The following is a 21,763-nucleotide window of genomic DNA, read 5'->3' as shown; positions in this document are numbered from 1 at the left end:
GTTGTGTATAGAAAACCCAATTTTTTTTTCTTGTGTTTTGGTGTTCTCTGCTGACATTATTCTAGGATTTATATGGTTTGCAATTGCATAAATAAATTTTTGGATTTAGTAGAGAGACATAGGATGAAATTTGGTATATAGGAAGTAGAGTCGATTGATTGAGTGATTGGTATTTCTCTAGAACTTAAGATCTGTTATGGGACTTCTAGATTGGTCTACTTGTTTTATATTTTGTTTATCATGGAAACATAATATTCAATTTCTGTTCTAGTGTTCTTTTGCTGATACAATTTTGATATGTATTGTTTGTAATTGAGAAAGTAAATACATGGACTTGACATAGAGATTTATATTATTTTTATCCCTCTTGTGGTCAATGGTGCTATGTTTGATGGTTTAGTTGATACTTCTTGCATATTGGTGTTTGATACTTCCTAGATATGGTTAGTGGAATTAAAAATAGATTTTATATTTTTCATGTCAAATTGAATTGTGTAATTAGTTTATTTTATTTGACTTTTTAATTTTTTTAGATTTTTTATATTTTTCCCTGAGATTTTGCCCAAAAAAATTCAAGAAATATTCAAAAAGTTGAAAATCTCATGAGAAATTCACAGTCCAGAAATTGCCGTTTTAAACTTTTATCACTATGGCTGGTGCCCATCCTGACTCTATGCAATGTTAGGTAAGGGTGGGCACACCTAGACCCGACCCATTCCCCTTCCCCCTCCACATCCCTGACCCAACTCTCCTCTCTCTCTCTCTCCCCCCCCCCCCCCCCCTGAGATTCTCTCTCTCTCAACTTTGCTAGATTGGGTCTGGCCGACATTCGTCCGATGACCTTTCAGGCACACGACCCTTGCCATGGTAGTTGAGACGTTGAGTCTCCTTCTTCTTTTCAAACTTTTCTTTTTCAAAAGGCTAGATGGGGTTTTAATTTCAGGGTTTTGTTTTTTTAATTAGCATAATGTATTGTTAGAGTTTAGGTTTTTGATGTAGTTTTTTTTATTAGAAATACTATGAATGTTTAGATAGGGTTTTTTGTGATTTTTTTTCAATTAGCATTAGGCATCATTAATGAATGCTTATTTTGGTTAGAATATTAGGGATTTTTTTTTCAATTAGATTAAATCCATGATTTTTTTAAAACTTTGGGTGTTGATTTGTGTTTTTCAAAATGACACGAATATGTATTAATTCAGAGGCGAATCCAAAAATCAGAATTAAGGTGGGCACAAATGTGGAGAGAGAGAGCATTCTGTTAAGATTACTTTATCATTTTTATATGTATATAATATATTATATATACATACATATAAAAATATATATGTATATATATATATTTATATACATATATATTCATTGTAAAGTCAAATAAAGTTGACTTTACTATAGTTGTTGGGAACTCAGCCCAACAACTAGATTTGTGTTGGGAACTCAGCCCGACAACCAGATTTCTAGTCCAATGGCTAGAGAGGATTCTCTCTCCTCTTTTTACTCCTATCTCTTCCTCTCTTTTCTCTCTCTATATATGGTGTGTGTGCCTATTGTGTTGTGGGTGAGAGAGTAATGGATAGTTTTAGTTTTTTTTTGTGTTTTTGAGTGTATTGTAGTGAGGCTCTTATATATTTATTTCTTTTATGTAATTTTGTTTATTATGAATAAAATCATTTATTCATACAACTTGTATCAAGTTTTGCATATTGTTAGTATTCAAATATATTTTGATTGGCATTTGGACTATGATTTGGAATGTCTTGGGTTCTATCTATTTCGTGACATATTCATGTCAAGGTGGGCACTCCAGCCTGACCCAAACCCTCTTATTGGGAATTTTGGAGTCAAGGTGGGCACTTGCCCACCCTGGCAAGTATGTGGCTCCGCCGCTAATGTAATTAGGCTTTTAGGGTCTTTTTGTGCTATTTTCTTTTTTATTATCACTAAGCATGATTCCATTAATGAATGTTTAGTTTTTGGTTATCAAACCCCTGAAGTTTTTCATTTTGGTTTGTCAAATGACATAAATATTTAATTTAGGGTTTTACTTTTTTTTATAATTAGCATATTTATGAATGATGTTTGTTTGGATTTAAGGTTTTGATATGGTGTGTTTGGAATGACATAAATGGTTAGTTTATGGTTCTAAAGTTCTTTTTTTTGTGTTTTTTAATTACCATTAAGTATGAATCAATGAATATTGTGTGATTTGATTTTGGTTATAATATTAAAGTTTTTTATTAATTAACATAGATGCATAATTTTTTATGTTTGTTGGATTTATGGTTTTCTGTATTTTTTTTCTCATTACCATTAGGCATAAATCCATGAATATTGCATGATTTTATTTCTGTTAGAATATTAAGATTTTTTTTATCAATTAGCATAAATGTATAATTGTGATGTTTGTAGAAATCAGGGTTTTGATTTGATTTTTCTAGAATAACATAAATGTTTAATTACAAAATTACTATTAGGCATGAATCTATGAATATTGTGTGATTTGATTTTGGTTAGGATATTAGGATTTTTTTATCAATTAACATGAATGCATAATCTATAATGTTTTGTAGGAATTAGGATTTTGGTTTGTTTTTTTAAGGCATGAATATTTATTTGTGCTTTTAGTTTTTTTTTGTGTTTTTTCTAATTACCATTAGGCATGAATCCTTGGATATTGCTTAATTTGATTATGGTTAAATTTTTAGGTTTTTTTTATCAGTTAGCATAAATACATAATTTATGAAGCTTGTTGGATTAGAGTTTTGATTTTTTTTAGTGTTATCTATGTCACATAGACACAACAAACAGGCAGCCGTACTCGTGTCAACACGGCCTGACACGAGTACTGGTACCGAACGCAGCACGGGTATTCGCTGGTCCGGATCGGGTTGGGTCCAACTTCGACCCAACTCAAATTTTTTTTGTTTGCCCTCGGTGAAAGGCAGGGAGGAAGAAGAAAAAGGAGGAAGAAAAAGAAGAAAGAGGAAAAAGAAAAAGGAGGAGGAAGAAAAAGAAGAAAGAGGAAGAGGAAGAAGAAAAAGAAAAGGAGGAAGAAAAAGAAGAAAGAGGAAGAAGAAAAAGGAGGAAGAAAAAGAAGAAAGAGGAAGAAGAAAAAGAAAAAGGAGGAGAAGGAAGAAGAAGATGAAAGAAAAAAAAAGAAGGGGAGAAGAAGGAAGAAGAGGATGAAAGAGGAAGAGGAGGAGAAGGAAGAAGAAGATGAGAGAGAGAGAGAGAGAGAGAGAGAGAGAGAGAGAGAGAGAGCTTTTTATTAAAATGAAAATTTCATTCCTCCTCCCCCTTATTTTTAAAAATTACAGTCACTTCCTCCCTTGCAAACTTTTTCCTTCCCCTGCCCCTTTTTTCAAAACATTAGTCACACAAACTTTTTTAAAAAAATTTATGATATCGACCTTATTATAGATCCGGACCCAAACTCTCTTTCTTTAATTTATGATCCAGTCATATTTTTACACACACACAGGGTAACTGGAATATGTAAACCAGCGAAATATGTAAGCTGGTATGCACCGAGATTTTCATAGTTTTTTTTTCCTAAAATTTCACCATACAAATGCAATCTAGATGCTTGATTTTATAGAAATAGACTCTTAGGATGTATAAGAAGGATCTTTGAAGGCTTAAAAAATCAACGGCTCAAAATTTTCGTAAATATTCAAGCATACAAAATCACATTTCTTGATCCGATTATGATGATCCAATAGTCAATTCCAATCAAATGGACCATGCCGAATGCATTTGCAGGGTTAGATTTGCAAAAAACCCTATGAAAATCTTGGTTCATACTAGTTTACATATTTTGCTGGTTTACATATTCCAGTTCCCCTATATATGTATATATATACAGCCGTGTCCCCATACCCTTATTTTTTGAAATTTCCCTGTCGTACCCGTACCTACCCCTGTTTCTAAGTAGTTTATGTTTTGTTGACTTGATTGCTGGTATGTTTTATGATAATTAGGACTTTACACTTTGCTCTGCTTGTTGATGATAATCCGGTTGTGAAATTGTTTCATGATTTTTTTTTGTGCAAGAGGTAGTCATCTACTATTGCATTTTTTGGGGTTCTATTATTTCTTGCGATGTGATAAACTGTTGAAAACATTGACATGCTCTACCTTAGAGGCCATAGTAAGGGAGTGTTAAGATACTTTGCAGAAGAATTCTCAGGAAAATGAAAATTTTAATTCAGAACATTCTTAACAAAAAAATACTCTTGAGAATTCACTTTTGCATTTATCAAAAGTCTATGAGAGCCCAAAGGGGAAAGAATCACAGCCAGAAACATGAAAAAACCCTGCAGCAAGTCATTATGAGAGAACAAAGCAAATGTAGGTCTTTCTTCTCTGTATTATTTTCTTAAAAATGATCAAAGCAAATGTTGAAAGCCTCATAACACACCACAAAATGGAATAAAAGATCATCTGATTGGGGTTGCTGGAGGAAGGCAAAGGAGGTACCATTCTTGGCAAGCTTCCTGAGGCTGTGGGTGGCATGTCTGGCAGCACATCCACATTTTGTCCATAGGAAGGTATTGTTGATGATTTGGATCAGTGCCTTGACCTGAGAGGCTGAGAGACTCCAAATGATGATGATTGATGGGCTGCTTCCATGGTGATTGTGCTGCTTTTCAGATGTGATTGTTGTTTATTGTCCTCATCTTCTACTTTTCTCTCTTTCCCATTCCTTCCCAAAGCTTTCTGCTTCAAGCTAACAAGGTTGAAAGACTAGGAAGAAGATCGTGGACCCACCAAACTCCTTGGAACAATGAAATGGGACTGAAACCAAAGGATAGAAGGAGCGATGGGAGGGAAGGAGAGTCCAGATTTTCATGATTGCAGTTCCCACCTAAGGTGGCGGGAATTGAAAATTAGGAAGTGCGAACTTTTTTGGAACACCAAAAGAATCCTTTTATAACTCCAAACACTGGAATCTTACATTGTCAGAGTAGGTGAAGAATTCAAATTCTCATTTTTCTTTCTTCCATTCTATCTAAATGCGCCCTAAGGTTTCCATGGCATTTGTGTGTGTATGCTTTGATGGTGTATTGAGGTCTTGTTGCTTCTACATCAATTTTTCTTCTGGGATTTTTTTGGTTTCATGTTTTGTTCTCACTAAATTCTGTGTGAGGAAAAATGTGATTGGTTGTCAGTTTGGTGATGGCTGCTGACACGCACTGAAGCATTTTAGTGATTTGTTCAGTTGGAATATGGGCCAAGTGTTCTCTTATTCTTGTGTAATTGCCTGGATTTTGCTGTTGCTGATGAATTTCAATCGATTTGCTGAATTAGTTTGCCTTAGAAAGGTCGCCAATCCATATTCATTTTATCAGAGTTTTTTTTTGCTAAATTGAACCTAAAGACAGGTTGGTATTGTCTTTATCTCTAATGATTGCAGCTGAATTTTTTGTCTCTCGGTTAGTTGGTACAAGAGGACCTGTTTGCAATGGCTAGGAAAAAGCCTGCTGCTGGGCCTGATGAAGAAGAGCCTCCAGTCAGGAGTGCTGCTGTTGGCAAGAAAAACAGGAAGAAAGATCATGTAATTGATGATGATGAATACTCAATCACAACTGAATCCATAGATGATCAAGAAGATGGGATGATGGATAAAAAAACTGAAAATGGCAAGCATGAAGTTAATCAGAAAATTGAAGAATTAACTGGTTCAGTCGATGATGTGGTCTTCCCTAACAAGAATCAGAAAGATAAGAAAGGGAAGAAAGCGCCTATGGAGAACATTGAAGAGGCAAAGTCTGGGAAGAAAGGAAAGAAGGGGAAGAAGGATTTTAAGGTTGATGATGATGAATTTGATATTGGTGGTTCTGTTAAAAGCGAGTCAATACAAGGAGAAGAAGAAGACATGGAGGCTGCAGGTGCAGGGAAAAGGATGGGTGAAAAGTCAAAGGAAGTTGATGGTGATTTGCAAGAGAAAACAGATAATGTTGGTGCTCTGGATAATATAGATGCCGCTATGTTTGCTAAACCAATTAAGAAAAAATCATCAAAGAAGGCTTCACAAATTGATTCATTTTCCTTGTTGGCTTCATATGATGTTGGGGAAGCAAGTCTGCAGGAATCATCACAAACAGAAAAGGGTGCAGAAGTGGATGAAGAGACAGAAGGCATTGTTTTTACAGGAAAGAAAAAGAAGAAAGGTTCTAGAGCTAAAACTACTGAGACTCTAGGCGAAACTACCATGACCAAATCTCCTGCTAATGAATTTTCAAGCAGAGATGAAAAGTCAACTTCAATGGATGAAATACAACATGAAAATGACATCAGGAAAGATGCAGAAGCTTTGTTGGTGGGGAAGAAAAAGGGAAAGAAGGCCAGCGGTGGTGCCTTTCCTGAGTCAAGTGAAAAAATTGATGCACCTATTGGTGAAGAGAAATCCATTGAACAAGAAGACGATGAACCTACAATTGTTTTCTCTGGCAAAAAGAAGTCTAAGTCTAAGAAAAGTAGTTTGATCTCTTCCTCTGGTTATGGTATGATTCCTGTAGAAGAGGAGACTGCAGTTGCAGCTGATGTTCCTGCAAGTGATAGTAAGGGAGAGGATGACTTTGGCAGGGCAGTTGATGCACAGGGAAGCAGCGATCAACCTGACTCAGGTCTTGCAACTAAAAAGCAAAAGAAGAAGAAGAGTGGAAGAACAGTGCAAGAGGAGGAGGATCTTGACAAAATTCTTGCTGAACTTGGTGAGGGTCTGCCAGCTGCAAAACCCACTCCTGTGGTCACTAAAAATGTACCTGTTAGTGATGGCCTACCTTGTGCAAAACCTGATCCAGGGGATGTGGAAGTTCAGTTAGGAAGCATTGAACCTGTTGTAACGGTGGATGCTGAAGTTGAGGCTGAAGAATCTGCAGCTGCGAAAAAGAAAAAGAAGAAGAAAGAGAAGGAAAAGGAGAAAAAAGCAGCAGCAGCAGCAACAGCAGCTGGTGCAGATGAAAACCAAGGCACAGTAATAAAGGAAGAAACACAGGATAAGAAGAATAAGGTCTCAGATAAAAAGGTCCCCAAGCATGTTAGAGAAATGCAAGAAAGGCTGGCAAAGTTAAAAGAAGAAGAAGAGAAGAAGAAACGAGAGGAGGAGGAAAGATTGAGGAAGGAAGAAGAGGAACGGCTTCGCCTTGAAGAGCTTGAAAGGCAGAAGGAGGAGGCTAAGCGTCGGAAGAAAGAGAGAGAGAAGGAAAAACTTCAGAAGAAAAAGCAAGAAGGTAAGCTTTTGACAGGTAAGCAAAAGGAAGAAGCTCGCCGGTTGGCACTCATGAGAGAGCAGTTTCTGGCTCAAGGTGGGCTTCCCACTGATGGTGGTGGTGTAGCAAAAAAGCCAAAGTATGTGAACAAGAAGAAAAAACCTCCCTCTGCTCAAGTGGATGCCAGTAATTCTGAAAAGGTTGTAGAAGTAGAAGAAATGGTTGAAGATCAGCATGACATTGAGCCAATGTTGGAACAATTGGATGTTGAGAAGATTGTTGAAGATGAACAGTTGGATGTGGAAAATGTGAATGAGCTAGAAGTTGATCATGAACCTGAACAAGAAAGTGGTGCTGAAGAGGATGAGGATGAATGGGATGCAAAAAGCTGGGATTCAGATGTTGTCCTACCTGTTAAAAGTGCATTTTCAGAGGAGGAGGGTGATCCTGTGGTGAAGAAAGGCACAAAGCGTGTGATGGGTTCATCTGTGGATTCAGTATCTTCTTCCAAAGGGATGACTGTATCTAGTGCACATACGTCCAGTACAAAAGATGGTGTGTCTGCTGCTGCAGCTCCAGCAAAGCTTCCTGCTGCACCGGTGAGGCCTGTTGCTTCTGGCAAGGTTACAACTGCATCAAAGGTGAATGAAGGCAGTGAAAATGAAGAAGAGGAAAGTATTGGTGAAGCTGCTGAGGTCAATAAAAGGAAAGAAACAGCAAAGACAAGGGAGCAGCGGAAAGAAGAGGCTCTTGCCAAAAGGACTGCTAGTGATCTACGTTCTCCAATCTGTTGTATCCTTGGTCACGTTGATACTGGTAAGACTAAACTCCTTGATTGCATCCGGCACACAAATGTTCAGGAAGGTGAGGCTGGAGGCATTACACAACAGATTGGTGCGACCTATTTCCCGATGGAGAACATAAGGGAGAGGACCAAAGAGTTAAAAGCTAGTGCAGAGTTAAGGGTACCTGGTTTATTGGTAATTGACACTCCAGGGCATGAGTCCTTCACGAATTTGAGGTCACGTGGTACACATTTATGTGATATTGCAATTTTGGTTATTGACATAATGCACGGGCTTGAACCACAGACGCTCGAATCTCTGAATCTTTTAAAATTTCGCAAGACACCTTTTGTTGTTGCCTTGAATAAGGTAAATGTGCTTACTTTTTCAGGCTGATTAGATGTTTTTGCTCATGACTTTCTGTGATCTGTTGTAATACTTGCTTTGGATGTAAAGGTGGATAGGTTATATGGGTGGAAAAGTGTTCCTAATGGTCCAATTCAAAAAGTCCTGAAACAACAGTCCAAAGATGTGATGATAGAGTTTGAGACGAGGCTTAATCAGGTCAGTTCCTCATCTTTCTATAACTTTGATGATGTAAGTTGTGCATTCTTTTCAGCTACTTTTTTCTTTTCAATTAGATCATCACTCAATTAAAGGAGCAAGGATTGAACTCTGAGTTATACTACAAAAATAAAGAAGTTTCAAGATATGTCAGTATTGTGCCCACAAGTGCGATTAGGTATGTGCCATTGGTCCATAGCAGCCGTTATACTTGCTTGGATTCTCCTTAGATTCATCCGGCATTCTTGGAAGCAACTTGAGCTAAAAATATTTGAGGATGCAATTAAACACAAGCAAAACAAAAGTATGGAGGTAACTAGTATTTAAGATGCCACTATTTGTCTTAACTTATTCGTATTCAATATTTCTGGTGTTCCAGTGGTGAAGGCATTCCAGATCTTCTCATGTTGTTGGTTCAGCTGACACAGAAAAGGATGGAACAGAAGCTCATGTTCATCAGTGAAATAGAGGTATCCTTCAGTTTTTCGTATGAGTAAGAATGCTGTATTCAACAATTTAGTTTGTGAATTAGTGTTCATTAAAATGATTCTTACTGCTTGTTTTCAATTTCTTTATTTATTTGCATTGTGGTAATTTTCCCTTTTAAATCCAGAATTTCTATATCTGAAAACAAGAAAGTAAAATTCTGGGGCTCTTTTTGAGTATCATAGTCATTAGTACTCCTTATCATTTCTTGTCGTAGGCATCACACTCATCTTTGTTAGCTCTTATTTTTATATTCTAATTACTTCTTGATGTTGCTTTTGTGAAACTGTTCCACAGTGCACTGTCCTGGAGGTTAAGGTTATTGAAGGGTTAGGAACGACGATTGATGTTGTCTTAGTTAATGGTGTGCTTCATGAGGGACATCAGATTGTTGTGTGTGGTATGCAGGTAATCTTTGCACTCTGTTTGTCTTTGGTTTCATGATCATTTGTTAGTTTTGTGCTTCACTTTAGATCATGCATACCCCATTCTTTCTTATTATCAGGGTCCTATTGTAACGAATATTCGAGCTTTACTGACACCTCATCCAATGAAGGAGCTAAGAGTTAAGGTATGCAGAAGTTCTATGCATGCATTCTTTTTCTTTTGGGAGGCATTTTACAGACATCAATGAGCAGAAATCTTTCTATTCATTTGGAGGTATTCTGTCACTGTTATGGACATGTCAGACTGAGGGAGTTGGGTATGCAAGGAGTTGCTGAACTAAACTTAAATCAAGTCCATTTTATGTAAATTCCGTATATTTAAGTCCATTTTATGTAAAATTCCATAGGTTTAGAATTTCTTTAGAATCTAGCAGTATTATTTGTTTGATGATACACCATACCAAATCTTTCGATACTTCATTTTAGTTTTTGACTTAGGATGAAGTTGCTATCAAGTATCAACCCAACAGTATCACAATAATGAAATTTTCCTCTCAACATTATCACAAAATTTAGATTTTGTTTTAGTTATTTCTTTGCGCTTTAGTTCATTATTGCAATCTGATATACATGTGTGGGGACGATACCAAAAATTCCATGTTAAGATTTTAATGCGTGTATACTGGTTCCCTATGGGTACGTTTGATGGCTTGTCCAGGGTTGGACAAAATGAGCAAAAAGAACGGAACAGAACATTGGTTCTGTTCATTCTGTAATAACTGTTCCAAGTCCAATGTTTGTTTGGACCGTACTCAAATGCTATGTTCCAAATGTCCGTTGTTTGATAACAATGTGCGGACAGCTTGGACAGTCATGGATAATGGGTCAAATTACTTCATTTTTGGATCGTATGACCCGATTCGTTCACGATTTAACAAGTTTATTATGGTTTTTTGCCTGGATATGGTTCCAATTACGAAATTAGATCTAAACTCCAATTAAATATCTTATTATAACATAGTTATAGAGGGTCTATCCGACCATGCTCAAAGACAAGAATATTGTTCATATTTCTTTCTGCATGATAGAAATCAACTAAGAATGGAAAATAACTACTTCCCCAATCAAACGGAGTAGTTATTAACCCCAAATGATTTTCAAAGATTTGCCATAGTACCAACTCCCCCACACCACCCATTCATAAAAACAATAACACTCAAATATTAGTTATTTCAATGATGGCTCATTGGCATCTGTAAGAATGGCAAACAACCAACCTAATCAAACAGAGTTGTTATTAACCCCAAACGATTTCCAAAGGTTTGCCATAGCACCAACTCCCCACACCACCCATTTATAAAAAAACAATAACACTCAAATATTTGCTATTTCAATGATGGCTCATTGGCAGCGGTAAGAATGGCAAACAACCAACCTAATTAAACAGAGTTGTTATTAACCCCAAACAATTTCCAAAGGTTTGCCATAGCACCAACTCTCCACACCACCCATTTATAAAAAACAATAATACTCAAATATTAGTTATTTCAATGACGGTTCATTGGCAGCTATGCATTCTCATCCTGCTATTTTCAATGATACATCCTCAAAAAGTGACTCCTACAGTATCTCGCAATTCATTACAATGCCATTCACAACATTTTCCTACCACCAACACAGAATTGAAATTGATATTTTTAACCCTATCCTATGACCAAGATAAAGTATCAAATCCATCCACTAAACTCAAGGGCAGACATATCTGAAGCTTCTATTTTCCTGTTGAGGTGATAGATATCCATGTGTTCAAGAATTGGAAGCTCCCTGCAGCCTATTGCTGTAAGAAGGGTGGACTTCCCACATCCATTCAACCCAAGCAAACCATAGCCCCTGGAAACAAAATGACAGAAGAATCTCCATCAAAAGAACCTCCCGTGTTGATGATAGAGAATTGAAAAAACCAATCACATGATTCTAACCAAAACAAAACCCAACCAGAACACAAAATTTTCGATTGAAATGAACACAAAAAATTTTCCAATTAAACAAAGCATAAGAAAACTAACTACGTAGGAGCTCCTACGAGTACATCTGCCAAATGAAAAAAAAAAATCCAGAAGAGAACCCCCCAAAACAAAACCAACAATGCCTATTTACCAAGTGCTCTACCCACACAAAGAAAAACCCTCAAACATAGGGAAAATGACCTAAAACACTCAAATATAAAAAAGCACTCAAGGAAGAGGAGGAGCAGGGGAACCATTGTGCTTTCTCGTTCTCCTCACTTCGGAGTTCCTCTATCTTTTACGCTTGAGTAGCCAAGCTCCAACTCCTTGAATAGACGATCGGGCATGCTCCGCAGTGAGAGGTTGGGAAGCCGAACTCCATCGACCGAGCTCCACCGCAGTGAAGAGAGGGTCGGGCAGGCTCCGGACGTGGAGGGAGGGGCTGATGGGCGTCGATGGGGCGGCGGAGTCGCTGTGGCCAGCGACAGATGAGGAGCCACCCGGCGGAGCCCTTGCACAGAGAGAGAGAGAGAGAGAAACACACATCGACTGGCGCGGTGCGCCCGTCGATGCGTTTTTTTTTTTGTTTTTGTTTTCGCCCCCTCCGTTCCTGTTCTTTTTGTAACAGGGGGGTGTATAAAAAATTACATATGATTATGGACGTGGCGGACATGCAGAACACCGTCCGCCGCGTCCAACGTTTGTCTGATTTCGCTGTTCCTAGCGGGATTTCCGTCTGAATCTCGCTGGGAACGGCGCATCAAACATGCCCTATGCTTCCATGATCTGCAGGAATTCATTACTCTCAAGGTCCATCAGACACCACAATTTTTCTACTGCTGCTGTCAGTTTTGGTGCTTTGGAGATTGTCAAACAATACAAACAACCATGGAGACCGAGAAAATGACTTTTAGTTTCTATTTGTATTGTTGACTTGATTCCTGACTGTAGGCTGTTATTACACGCACGGCACAACCATGATGAGTTGTTGCTCATTCTGATCTTGTGACAATCTTTTGTTTTTTGTTTCATGTGAGTTGATTGTTTTTTCTTGAATGGTGATGTCTTCTCAGTTTAGTCTTTAAGGGTAGTTTGGGTACACCCAATGTTTTAAAACCCTGCAAACTAGTTGAATCATTTGATTTGGCCTGTCTTGTTCATTTACTAGGTTAACCGAGTGAATGGACTTGGGAGCCAGCAACACTATGTAGCACTTGGCCTAGTCAAGCTGCATCACACTGAGTTTTGTTGGTTTATTTTATATATATATATATATATAGCAGGAGGGTTGTAAAAATGTATGTATATACACATACATACATTTTTGCAATCCTCCTGCTACATATATTAATGTTATGTATAAAAGATATATACATACATTGATAACATAATATGTAGCAACCATACTATATGTATTTACATATTATGTAAATTACAAATTTTGAAATTCTCATGACTTGGCCAATTCATGAGTCAACCCATGCTGAGACAAGTTGCGACCTTTGGGTTTTAAACACTGGGTACACCTCAATATGATAAAATGTTCCATACTGTGATCTTGTCCTCTTCTTTTGTTTTTTCTTTTTTAAGCATATTTGGTTATCCCGTTGCAATATATCAAAACTTAAGTTTATGGTTTAGTGAAAATGCATAGATAGAACCCAAGTATTTGAAATGTGATGTTACAATATAGGGGGACCCCTTACGCATCATAATATTGGAACATCGTGACAAATGGAAATTGTTTCAGAAATAACAAAATCACAGTTATAAAATATTGTTAGATTATATGTTAATGAACAGCTGAGGTTCCCTGAACCTCTTTTTATTATTTTGTATTAAGGTTTCTATCATCTTTGGCTCAAAATGGAGAAAAAGGAAGACTAATAGTTTATTTTCATCACATTTGTCTCTAAACCGCAGGGAACATATCAGCATCACAAAGAGCTCAAAGCTGCACAAGGAATCAAGATTACTGCACCGGTGACTTCCTTTTCTCTTTTCTGCTTTCCTCTTCATAGTTGTCAATGCTATCATGCATAGTGTTCAACGTGGTACAATCTTGAAATGCTTAACACTCTATGTTACTAAAGTATATATACAATTCCTATGTCTTGCAGGGCCTTGAACATGCTATTGCAGGTACCCAATTGTATGTGGTAGGGCCTGATGATGATTTGGAGGAAATAAAAGAAGAAGCAATGGCGGATATGGAGAATATCATGAAAAGGATTGACAAAAGTGGTGAGGGTGTGTGTGTGCAAGCCTCAACTCTTGGTTCATTGGAAGCTTTATTAGAATTTTTAAAGAGTGTTAAGATTCCGGTTAGTGGTATAAATATTGGTCCAGTACACAAGAAGGATGTTATGAGAGCCAGTGTTATGCTGGAAAGGAAGAAGAAGGAATATGCTATTATTTTGGCATTTGATGTCAAAGTAACGCCAGAGGCTAAGGAACTTGCAGATGAGACTGGTGTCAAGATATTTATGGCAGATATTATCTATCACTTGTTTGACCAGTTCACAGCATACATCAACAACCTTAAAGAGGAGAGGAAGAAGGAGGCAGCTGATGAAGCAGTTTTTCCATGTGTTCTTAAAATTGTGCCGAATTGTGTTTTTAACTCAAAGGATCCAATTGTCTTGGGGGTTGATGTTCTTGAAGGAATTTTAAAGGTTTGTGTTCTCCATTTTCTCAAAAACCTGTTGTGCTTTTAACGCCTCTATCCATTATGACCTTTATGAGAAGTATCATATAAGTTTGAAAACATTAACTGGAATGTTGAGCCATAAATTGGAAAGAAGAGACTTTAAGTTTGATTTTTAGCTACTTATGAATTTAGAGACATAGCTTATACATACAAACCGGTTAATTCTACTTGCAACTTTCTAATCTAAATGTATGAACAATGCTATGTTTGATGACTACGTCTATGTGTTGGATTTGGAAGACCTATCAAAGTATCCGAAAACAAAAGAGAGTTCCACCAACGGTGAAAATGTCATCTTGCTTGTAGATTATTACCCTGCCTCAAATCAAACTCATTAAGAAACTTAACACGGTTCTGCGAAGGATAAAACCTCAATGGTAACAGTCCTTTGGCCCTACTCCAGTTTGTCAAGAGACTTTGTTTCCATCGGAAGAATTGCTTCTATGAGAAGCATCATATAAGTTTGAAATATTAACTGAAATGTTGAGCCATAAATTGGAAAATAGAGGCGTTAAGGCAGATTGTGAACTACTCATGAATTTAGAAACCATAGCTTATACAAACAAACCAGTAAATTGGACTTGCAACTTTCTAATCTAAATGTATGAGCAATACTATGTTTGCTAACTACGTCTATGTGTTGGATTTAGGTCGGTACTCCAATTTGTATACCTTCAAGAGACTTTATTACCATCGGAAGAATTGCTTCTATTGAGGATAACCACAAACATGCTGAGATTGCCAAGAAAGGCCAAAAGGTTGCTGTGAAGGTAAAGTGCAGCATTGTAGATGCATTAATATGATTTGGTCTAAATTCGATTTCCATTTCTTTTTCTTTTATTTGTCTGATCATATGCAGGCTACATTTTGTTTGCAGATTGTTGGAAGCAACCCTGAGGAAGCTCAGAAGATGTTTGGTAGACATTTCTTCATTGAGGATGAACTTGTTAGTCAGATCTCGAGGAGGTCTATTGATGTGCTCAAAGAGAACTATAGAGTATGGTTTTCTGTCAATCCTTCTGGCACAAGTTTTTTACTTAATATTTTTGTCCATTGTCTTCATCATGGCTACAAGTTGGACTACATAGTTATGATATTGCATGAGCACATGAATGACATCCATAGGAGCCATATGTAGTTTGACAATGTCAATGACTTGATTAATTAGGATATGTTGGATCTTAATTCAAGAAATATTGGAAGGTTGGTAGGTCTGTTCCTTTGCTAGAACCAGTTCCAACTTTGCCAAGTTGGTTATGTTTTCCACTGAAATTGATCAGTATCAGTTTCATGTTTCCCAACACTATTTATTAATTCTCTAAAATGATTCTTTCAGAATCCCGTAATTAACAATATCATCTATTTTATTGTTAAATTAATACTAAAAACTTTGAGATTAGGGAAGTGACCGAGTCAACTGTACTATTTTTTTTTTCAGATAATTAATCATACTTGCTGCTTCATAAATTTGTTTCAATTCTGTTTTTCTGGTTTTAATCATTTTTTTGTACTCTGATTTCCAGAAATGGAAAAAGCTTGAATGAAAACCCTAACATATATATATATATATATATATATATATATATATATATATATATATTATATGTGTGTGTGTGTGTGAATAGTGTTTAAAGTGAGTAATTCCAGGTTTTCCGAAAATTATCTTGTACTTGGTTTACTGGTGGGTGCCTGTTGATTTGTCGGATCATTAAGAAACATGGAACTGGAAAAATTAGTGTAAATCTGGAAGTGAGAGGGGGGTGATTGCAAGTTTGCCAAAATGATCTTGTACTGTTTTCTTGGATCACTATGAAACATGGAACTGAAATTTTTGTGTAAAACTGGAAGTATATGGTTGATAAGTCTGACAAGTCTGGTTGGTGGTGTCCTAAATTGTTTAGAGACTACACTATAACACTTATACCCTTTCTGACCCTTAGGATATCCACAGCCCTGGGGAGAGATTGTCCATTTGATGTTTTAGGTAGGAGAACAAAACATGTGGAATCAAATGTTCTGAAGAAAGAAGTCAAATGAGAGATGCTTGACAGAATAGTAGAAAACGTATAGTTGATTAACAACTCCTTAACAGACAGGCATGAGAGGTTCACGCTTGTGTCACACCTACATAAGGGGCTACCAGAGTCGATTCACCTGAAGGTCCTAAAGCACTTGGTTTATAAACAAGTAGACTAGGAAAGAGCTCCATTTAAGTTTCTGATTTCTTGTGGGCATGGACACTGACTTCTCCAAAAGAAAGATGGTAGTTCAAGATGCAAGAAGAAACCTGTAGGCTTGCATAGCAGTTGTAAGCGTCATAGCAGAAGTTTGCACTAGCCACTAGTGCATTTATGAAGTATTTTCGGGTTCTTCCTGTAAGCTGGCATGCATACAAAGTGAACGAAGGGAAGACCCTTAAGAAAGTTCTATATTTGTATACCAGTATAGTAGTATGCTTTTCCATGAATCTATGTAGAATTTTGAATTTGGCAGAGAATTTTCAACATTGTAGACTATATCACGACACATTAAAAACGATACAGAGCACACAGTTCGTGTTATTTTCCATTAAGAATAGTATATAAACACAACATGGGAGCGAATATCCCTGTAACATAGACTGGATATGTAGGAGTCTGTTAGTTTGAGCGAGAAACAGGAGAAAAACTGGAAGAAAAAGCTGAAGAAAAGAAAAAGAAAAGAGTAGAGCAAATGATGAAAAGAAAAAAGAATAGGGCTTGATACTCCCTCCTCATGTTCAAAGGCATATATTACAAGTAAAACACTTCTATGACAAAGTTAACCCTATAGAATACAAGAAATGATATATGCATATAAAGTGCCGAAAGATGAAATTGCCGCTAAATAGTAACATTAAGGATATATGAAATGATATTCTTTGTGATACAATTTTTTGCAAACACTGGTCAGTTTTGCCTTAGTGTCTATGTGAGGTGGGAACATTGACTGTTCTGCTCATTGGATTGGTTGGACCATTCTAGTATACTGTAAGCCATGTGGGACATGAGAGTCTTGAGCATGCTTTGATAGTGGGATCATCTGGAGGTTTCTCGCCTATGTGTGCTTCAGGTTTGTGCATTTGGTTTTTGAGTAATCTTGTATAAATCTGGCTTGGTTCACCACAATTTCAGCAGCCTTTAGCAGCTGATGATGTTGGCTCTATTGGCTAAGTAATCTTGTATAAATCTGGCTTGGTTCACCACAATTTCAGCAGCCTTTAGCAGCTGATGATGTTGACTCTATTGGCTGTTTATTTTTTAATAGCTGAATTGTTATTCTTCTCACCAATCTGAATCTATCATGGTAGATAACCTTTTTCTTTTCCCTTCTCATTCTCGGCTGCACAATCCACTTTGATGTGAAACAGGGCTTCTGCTTCCTATGAGTTATTGGGCAGTCCTTCTATATCCATACCCTTAAAGTTTAGGTTCTTGCTGTCCTTTTTGTAGACCTCGTGTGTGAATAATAAAACCAGCATCATGATTCTCTAATGAAAGAGGGGAATGTCTGTACTCAGTTCAGGAAACACCTGCATGTTCATTTACCTACTTCCCCGTACACATTCCAGGAAACACATGCATGCTCATTTTGATTTTTTTCTTCCATATCTGTGATTTCTTTCTTTTAAATGTGTCCGGGCTTCGTTGATGCTTTTATTTTCTTATGCAGTTGCTGTACTCTTTCCGAATTGTGATTATTCTAGAGTACACCATGACGTCTTTGTTGGTTTAATGGAATATGCAGGAAGATTTGACTAATGATGAGTGGAAGCTGGTTGTGAAACTAAAAAATCTCTTCAAAATACAATGACTTGTAAATATTAAGGCTGTCATTCTGGAAGCTGTAAGGTTATGCGTGCGTCTATCCAGTGAAATCCCATTTCAGGATGTGACCTTTCCAGGAATGCAGGTATTAGCATCCTCTTCTTTAGTTCTTTATTTGGTTAGACATCATGTCCGCCTGAATTGTTAGCAAGGCGGCAATTATAAAAGCTTGATGAGCTTGGATCTCTTTCAACAATGAATATAATGTACTAACCATGATCCCTCGCCTTGCAGTACCAATAAGTGTGTACCAATCTGGATTTTAGTAAAATTTCTTGTCTTGCAAAGAAAAATTTGTAAATTTGGTTTTAGAAAAACAAAAGCAAAAATTTCTAGCTGCTGTCTAGAGTTTGTGTTCAGAAACTCAAAAAATAATGCAATTTCCAGCCCTTCATCATGCTCATCTGTTTGCATTCTGAGAGTTTCACTGCGTAATGCTGCCTTGGGTATGAATAATTGAACGAGTGTTTTTTTTATGTCCGGAGAAAAGCCTTTTCTCTTAATTCATTTATGGCGTTTTTACTTATTTGCACTGCTTTTTTCCTATTAGAATTCTTATAAAGAGTTTTGCTTGCCTTTGTATTATCAGGAGTTCGGAGTCTCGCCAGTCACTTGATTATGCCTTTGTGCTTCGTTTTTGGTTCTCATTCGATTCCTCTAGGTGCCTGTTCTTGATTTCACTCACTTTTTTGCCTTGTTCCTTGTTCTTTTTTCCCTGTGGGAGCCGGTTTTGAATTTTTGTAATGTTTTTATGAGCAAATAAATGGTCTCATCTGTTACAATTGTTATATTATAATATTTTATGTTAATTATTTGAAAGTGGAGCGATTTGTGTTTCTTGACATGGTATCCTTGGAAATGAGCAAATAAATGATGTTTTCACTTTTTATTGTTGGACATGTTTTCTGTTTTTTTGTGTGGGGGTGGATGTAGTCGTCCCCGTGGGGCCCATGTGCACCCATGCGTACACAGGAACGAATGGGAAATACCCTCCCCTGAAACAGGGGAGAGGACAGCATACCCTGGACACTTTTGAAAAAAAACTAAAAAAGTGGTGTCCACTGTCCTTGTCCAGGACTGTTGCAGACAGGACAGCTGTTGTCCAGGCCTGCGTGAATCAAACGCCCCTTAAGGATGTCTTCCCCCCCCCCCCCCCCCCACCACACACACACACATGAGAATCATTCGCCCCCCACATGAGAATCATTCTCTCGCCATGGTGGGACAACGTTCTCATTCTCATGTGCAAATAAAGATGAAAAAATGTGGAGTGAGTTTTGAAATCACATTTAACCACGTTACTCATGCCATTCTGTCCATCACGTGGCATGGAACCATAATGGAGGCATGCTTTGCCTAAAAACTAATTCACCATACTTTTGCTTTCCTTAGCTTCTTACATTTTGGAACCTCAACCATCATCTACTGCAAATATAATGCATTTTCTTAAGTTTTTAAATTTTTTTGAAATTGGCCCGCTGTCTAAAACAGTAAATAAAAAAAGTTTTAGGATACTTTTACCCTTCGCACAAGTGAACCGTACGAAGTTTTCAGGATATATCGTTCTGTTAGTCAACTATAGCAAAACCTTACTTAAATCTATATTCATACATTTTTTTATTGTCAAGAAGTGCATAAAAAATTATGTTATTTATGTGGTCTTCTTTGTTAATTGTTAAATCATAAATACCTTAATAAAATTATATATTTTATACCAAAGTTGGTATACCATGCGAACCTCCTTTCTCCTTTTTTTAACCATTATTTAAGTATATGTTTATACCTATTTTTTTGTGATCTTCACGAAGTACATAAAAACAAGTTTTATGAACCTTCTTATGATGGTAGCTTCACAAATACATTAGTAAAATCATATATTTTTTTATCAAAGTCGTTATATATCATACAAACTTCCTTTTCTCTTTTCTTTAATCGTTACTTAAATGTATACACTTATTTTTTCCAGGCTTCACAAAGTATGCAAAAACAAGTTTTTTGAACCACCTTATGAACGTAACTTCACAAATACCGTAGTAAAATCATATATTTTATACCGAAGTCATTGAATACCATGTAAACCTCTTTTTTGTAACATTCACTTGCATCTTGTTTTTTGCCGTCCTCACGAAGTGTGCAAATATAATTATTATGAATCTCCTTTAATCGTAGCTTCATAGATAATAGAGTAAAATCATCTCATATATAATTGTGCATAGGGACACAAATATGTTACTACCTACAGAGTAAAATCACATATTTTTTTTTATTTGTTGCAAAATTCCAAAAAATCACAACTCTTTATTATTGTTCACAACAAATTATTTACGGATTTTCCTAAAATCACAAATCTATCATTTTGTGTTATAATTTAGTAGACAACAATTCAATAGACATTTCCTGTTATAATTCAACAAACATTTACAATTCAACAAACAATTTCTATTATAATTCAGCAGACAATTACAAAATGTTTTAAAGCTATATACAATTCACCTATAATATTCAAAAGTACAAATATTCATTTTCAACATACATTTAAACTGTTATAGCTATTCAAAGTTAAATTGTGAAATAAAAAATTAATTATAATTCAATTTACAAACATTTACAGAATATTGTTTACTTAATTACAATGATTTACAATTACAAAACACGGTTCACTTTGTATATGCCTGAGACACACTTATAGCTCCTCATTGACCCTAGCATAGTTATCAATAAGCTCATCTTAATTTCAGATAATAATTTTTTTTGCAGCAAACATATCCTTCAACATGCAGATTTCGTCTTGGGCAAGAGCCAACTCTACATTTGCCCCACTTGAAGTCCTTTTGTGCTTTTGACTCATCGGCCTACGTTTCTCCTCCTCAATGACCCTCTTTTCAGAGGGACTGCCTATAAAATATTGGGATTGAGCAGCTACATCCTCGTCATCATCGATAAGTACTATAGTGGACAAGCCGATGTCTTCACTGTCATCATGCTAGTTTTTAAGTTCAAAGAAGAATAAGATGGGGTAATCCTTTGTCCTATTCTTTATTGTCAGTGAAACGATTTTACTAACTGTGCCAGAGTGGCTGGTTGGTTGTTGAACATAGTTAAATTGTCGGACTACTTGGTTGGCCATTTGACACTTAACTTCATTCATATTGTGCAACCAAATATCTGTCATCACGATGGCCTTTGTTTGTACCACCACATCCCAATTCTCTTTCTCCACGTCTTCGTAGGGGCATTACTTTACATATATAACGAAGTTTCATTCATGGTTAATCCTATATTGTATTACTTATAAACAAGTATAAAATATTATAAAAAAATACTTACATTTGCCTTAGTCAGACTTGACAATAATTTTAAGTAATGGATACTATTGGGAATGTGATGATCAGATGCTCTTCGACCAGTTCTATGTTCGTTGCTTGACTGATTCTACATTAGGACATATAGAAATACAGAAAGAATGTGGCCTCTCAAGGGTCTTCCAATAGATGTGCTCCTATATCCAAGCCTGCATAGATTCATACAAGGATTGAAACATATTAATACACAATATATTATATCATTCATGTTAAATAATATTTTAGTTTAAATCAATAGTTTATGAACAAATGAAGGAATAACTACATCCAATAATACCAACATTCTAATGATGTTTATTCTTTCAGTCATCACGCTACTCAAACCTCCATAAAGGTGTACAAGTGCGGTTGCTCTTCATGCATATTGGCCAACAAGATTCAAGTCTCCCACCAATTCATTATACA

The 21,763-nt window shown here is 36.5% G+C and overlaps 1 protein-coding gene across 13 annotated transcripts in view; it reads left to right on the top strand.

Moving 5' to 3' along the window:
* The window catches only part of LOC149831566 (uncharacterized), a 29,115-nt gene extending 10,282 nt beyond the window's left edge, over nt 1–18,833 (top strand). For 6 of the 13 annotated variants that reach the window (XM_090013975.1, XM_090013976.1, XM_090013967.1 and 3 more), the window contains 10 exons: nt 5,441–8,368; nt 8,456–8,563; nt 8,641–8,741; nt 8,943–9,033; nt 9,347–9,457; nt 9,555–9,620; nt 13,365–13,424; nt 13,562–14,116; nt 14,802–14,921; nt 15,029–15,489. In XM_090013975.1, coding sequence (XP_089870101.1) covers nt 5,465–8,368; nt 8,456–8,563; nt 8,641–8,741; nt 8,943–9,033; nt 9,347–9,457; nt 9,555–9,620; nt 13,365–13,424; nt 13,562–14,116; nt 14,802–14,921; nt 15,029–15,289 — 4,377 coding nt within the window. In that variant the 5' untranslated portion in view covers nt 5,441–5,464 and the 3' untranslated portion in view covers nt 15,290–15,489. Of the gene's footprint in view, nt 1–17; nt 4,967–5,010; nt 5,325–5,416; nt 8,369–8,455; nt 8,564–8,640; nt 8,742–8,942; nt 9,034–9,346; nt 9,458–9,554; nt 9,621–13,364; nt 13,425–13,561; nt 14,117–14,801; nt 14,922–15,028; nt 15,490–17,916; nt 18,397–18,585 lie in introns of those variants that run through there. The other 7 variants (XM_090013973.1, XM_090013972.1, XM_090013974.1 and 4 more) reach the window with 5 other exon arrangements.
* Nucleotides 18,834–21,763: the final 2,930 nt, after the last annotated feature.

Source organism: Nuphar pumila, chromosome 7 (assembly GCF_984573655.1).
Source record: "Nuphar pumila chromosome 7, dmNupPumi1.hap1.1, whole genome shotgun sequence".
Lineage (NCBI taxonomy): Eukaryota > Viridiplantae > Streptophyta > Magnoliopsida > Nymphaeales > Nymphaeaceae > Nuphar > Nuphar pumila.
Note: the sequence above shows the minus strand (reverse complement) of the source record. Positions and strands in the feature narration are given on the sequence as shown.